At 40.1% G+C, this 4,727-nt stretch overlaps 1 protein-coding gene across 1 annotated transcript; it reads right to left on the bottom strand.

Moving 5' to 3' along the window:
• Nucleotides 1-1,836: 1,836 nt before the first annotated feature.
• Nucleotides 1,837-4,295, bottom strand: LOC100140550 (zinc finger protein 502-like). The gene is given in 2 exon segments (XM_059877103.1): nucleotides 1,837-2,421; nucleotides 2,423-4,295. Coding segments are annotated over 2 exon segments (858 nt in total). The 5' UTR covers nucleotides 3,185-4,295; the 3' UTR covers nucleotides 1,837-2,325.
• Between the last annotated feature and the right edge of the window lie 432 nt (nucleotides 4,296-4,727).

Below are 4,727 nucleotides of genomic sequence, written 5' to 3' on the forward strand. Positions count from 1 at the left end.
CCTCTCCTGTGCTGTCTCAGGAGAGATTCAGGAACAATCTCTTCCTACTTGGAGACCAGACTGTGAACTTATTTCTTGATTGTTCTCAGAGAGAACTCCTAACCCTCTGCTCACACAGACCATGTGAGCTGACTTCCCTGGTCCAAATCCAGCTAGACCAACGCTGCTGCCTCTCCTCAGACTGAAGCTAGGCCTCAGCTCTCACAGGTGGACCAGCAGCCACGTCCTTAATCCATGCCTCCCCTTAGAAGCCCCTGGAGCACTTCCTACACACCACACTGATGCTCCCACAGGACCAAGAGAGAACTCTGTGGGGAGGTTATCGCTTAACACTGGTCATGTGATCTTGATAGGAAACCAGGTTGAAACCACTTAAAGATTCTTTCTGAACCATTTCAGTGAATATGAATCCCTCGAGGTCAGGTCCCCACTCTAAGAAGTTATAAATCTGGAGGTCTGAAGAGGGGCCATGAAATGAGTCTTCAGCAAGTTCCCTGTTTATTTTGATGCTTCTCCCCCAAGACCCACACTCAGGAGCCCTGAGTTTCAGCCCTCACACTCAGCACACCTGAGACCTCTCAGGAGAGGTTCTAGGGCAGGAATTTCTTAGGTCAAGGTTAGGACCAAGCAGAAAAAGCTCCAGTATTTGAGGTTCAGGCCTTTATAAGAGACTTTGGGTGAAGTGCTGTGGGCTCCCCAGGCTGAGCGGGGATGGGTCCATTCAAACCAAGAGCAGCAGGAATCTGGTGAGCTCTGAGGGTGTCACTGAAGGGGGGGCCTGTGCAGTAGACCCTGGGGTTCAGCAAGGCTGCTGATCTCTAGGTGGGTGGTCATCTAGTGCAGGTGCTCACAGGACTGGCTGGTGTGAGCTCAAGGACCTGCAGGCTGCCTGCTCCCCAGACAGACGCTGAGGCAGCAACAGCACGGAGCAGTCAGGGAGGCTCTCAACAATACTCTGTATAATCCTTATTAGAATCATCACAATGTCCCAGAAGTTACAGAGAGGGGGGAAAAGTACAATGGAGAAATGATGGGAAATATCCAAATATTTGAGGCTTAAAGGCAGTATGGAAACTAATTGTTACAGATATCATCCCTCTGTGCTAACAAAGAGTTTATTGTTAGGTATTCTTCCCTTCAACCTTAAATCGGTAGGTTGACACTTCATTACACACCAACTTCCTCACAAGAAACCATCCAGTTTTATTCACATGTAATATCACACAGTCAGAATCAAACCTTTTCCAACCCACTGTGTAACTGAATAAAATACAGATTACAAGCATAAACAACAATATTTATTCCTCTGATACAATGATCTGAGAACGGTGATTTCTACGGTTACAAAATGGAGGCTAATCCTTTACGAAACAAGACATACACTAATTACATGACTTTTCTGGGAGGGGTTTCCATACATTTCTAGGGTATCAGAGATGTCTTTATTTGAAACATGTCAACTAATATTCATGACTTCTGTTGATATTATAAAGATACATCAAGATTTCAGTGAACTGTCATTGTATTTTCCTTAAAAACAAGTGACATAACTATTGAAAATGTACATCGTACTTTAATATGTGGAATTACTCCCTGAACACTTACCTCATGGTGACCTATAGGGATATTTGACATGAATGACTAACACCTCCATTTAGATGTACATGTTACATTACTGTGTCCTTAATCTTCTAATGGAGAATAAATAGAAATGATTTCTCACTAGGATAGAAGGCCTTGTCTTATCTTTGAGGTAGCAACCATCAAAACCATAACTTTGCATACACACTAGAAATGAAGCATAGCAGCATGGAGTAATTTGAGAGTTGAATAACATTTATTTTGGTTTTCAAATAATCACAAACCGTGTCAATATAAACAAAGATATATTGCTAATAATTGTACATTTATAAATACCAACCCTTCCTTGTGATCCATACTAACATATCAGTTTTCTATCTGTTTTAACTATGGATTATTGCCTACAATACTTCTCCTGAAGAGGAACTTCAAAAAACAGGATTGATGAAATGCTTTCTGTTGTGCAGGCTTCCCTAATAGCTCAGTTGGTAAAGATCCGCCTCCCACTCCAGTATTCTGGCCTGGAGAACTCCATGCACAGTCCATGGGGTTGCAAAAAGTTGGACACGACTGAAGAGACTTTCACTTTTTCTAGTGTGCAATTTCTGGTATTTATGTAATTTAATTTTCATTAAATACTTTTCTACATTTTTTCATGCCATTCCTTATCTTTCTTAACTAAATGGTCTTGTATTTTCTCAAGTGTATGTTTAGGACAAACCTCTTCCATCACTTACTTTATTACTAGGGTTTCTCTCCAGTACATGCTGTCTGATGTCTAATATGGTGAGAGCTCTGATTAAAGCCGTTGCCACTCTCCTTACATTCATAAGGTTTTTCCTCCAATATGAATTCTCTGATGTTGAGTAAGATGTGAGTGCTTGATAAAGGCTTTTCCACATTCTTTACATTTGTAAGGTTTCTCTCCAGTATGAATTCTCTGGTGTTGAATAAGACTTGAGTGGTGACAGAAGGCTTTTCCGCATTCTGTACATTTATAAGGTTTCTCTCCAGTATGAATTCTCTGATGGTAAGTAAGACCTGAGTGCTTGCTAAAGTCTTTGCCACAATCTTTACATTTATAAGGCCTCTCCCCAGTATGAATTCGCTGGTGTTGAGTAAGAGTTGAGTTCTGACTAAAGGATTTCCCGCATTCTGTACATTTATAAGGTTTCTCTCCAGTATGAATTCTCTGATGGTAAGTAAGACCTGAGCACTGGTTAAATTCTTTGCCACAATCCTTACATTTATAAGGCTTCTCTCCAGTATGAATTCGTTGATGTTTAGCAAGAGTTGAGTAGTGACTGAAGGCTTTTCCGCATTCTTTACATTTATAAGATTTCTCTCCAGTATGGATTACTTGATGTTTAGTAAGATATGAGCGTTGTCTAAATGCTTTGCCACAATCCTTACATTTATAAGGCTTCTCTCCAGTATGAATTCTCTGATGGTAAGTAAGACCTGAGCACTGGTTAAATGCTTTGCCACAATCCTTACATTTATAAGGCTTCTCTCCAGTATGAATTCTCTGGTGTTGAGTAAGATTTGACTTCTGATTAAAGGCTTTGCCACACTTTGTACATTTGTATGATTTCTGCTGCATATGAGTTATCTGATGTTGAGTAAGACGTAAGCTACAAGGAAACACCTTGCCACATTCTTTACATGTGTTTGGTTTCTCCCCTGCATGAACTCACTGATGCAGACTGAAATGTGAACACCTAAAAATGGCTTTGCCACCTTCCTTACCTTTGTAAGGTTTCTGCTCTGTATGGATTCGCTGATGTTGAGTAAGATTTGAGTTCTGATTAAAGGCTTTGCCACACTTTGTACATTTATAAGGCTTCTCCCCAGTGTGAATTCGCTGATGTCGACTAAGATGTGAGCAAGACATAAATGCTTTTCCACATTCCTTACATTCGTAAGGTTTCTTGCCAGTGTGGATTTGCCGATCTTGACTAAGCTTTGAATTCTGATTAGAGGTGTTGCCACACTCTGTACATTTGAAAGGTTTCCATCCTGAATGAATTTTCCTTTGTCTACTTAGACTGGATGAGTTAGTAAAGGTTTTCTCACATTTCTTACACTTGTAACTTGTCTGCGGATTCTGAATACTCTGCTGTTGAGTGAGATTTGAAGACTGATTAGAAACATCACCATATTCACAATTATAAGTCTTCTCTCCAGTATGTGTACTCTCATTTAGTGGAAGACCTGATATTTGATACAAGATATTCCTACATGTACTATTTTTAGAATCTTTGTCTGAAGATTGAGGTCCCTGATGTTTCATAGGGTTAGAGTCTTGTTCAGTTTTATACCCAGTTTCATTGCATGAGTGGTTTCTCACTCCATCGTAAATATGCTTGTAATTATTGGGGGTAGAGCTCTTACTTAATGCCTGACTCATGTTATTACACGTGAGAAGTTGTTCCGTATTAACCGTATCATGATGTGTATTGAACAATGATGGTGGGATTAACTCTCTTCCATTATTATCAACATGACACATTTTGGAACAGAGAGAAACTGTCTGTTGGTGGAAGAATAATGACCCCTTGCTCACAGATCCCTCAAACTGATTATATTGTGAGTTTTCCCCATCATTTTTAAATTTCTGGTTTTCAGACGTGCTTGAATGTATGTGTAATCGAAGCCCGTGTTCAGAGTGGTTTGAATGAGTATTTGCAGTAGAGACTGGATGACTTTCCAGATTTTCCACATTTCCCTTCAGAGAACGTGTACGTTTCAAAAAATGATGTAAGCCTTTGCTTGAAGAGATACACTTCTCTGCAGATGTTGATAACGGAAACGGGTGTTTTCCACAAGTTGACTCACATTGCTCATTTCTTTTGGCAGTAATGTCCGCCTTGTGTGAAACTATCTCAGTTTCTTTATGTCCATATAAACATCTTCTAGATCTTTCACATATCCCCGTATATTCCTGGTCTTTCATTAAATGTTCGTTTCCAAGGTGAGCTCTTTCATATATTCCTAGGTTTGCTTTTTGGATTAAATTTTCTAACCTTGGATTCTTGGACATCAAACCACGGGTGTTGTGAGAAGACACAGCTGAAAGATACCAAATAAAGTTTTCTTATCTACTATTCTTATCTACTGGGGCTGGTGCGAGCTCAGTTGGGACA

Source organism: Bos taurus, chromosome 18, assembly GCF_002263795.3.
Source record: "Bos taurus isolate L1 Dominette 01449 registration number 42190680 breed Hereford chromosome 18, ARS-UCD2.0, whole genome shotgun sequence".
NCBI lineage: Eukaryota > Metazoa > Chordata > Mammalia > Artiodactyla > Bovidae > Bos > Bos taurus.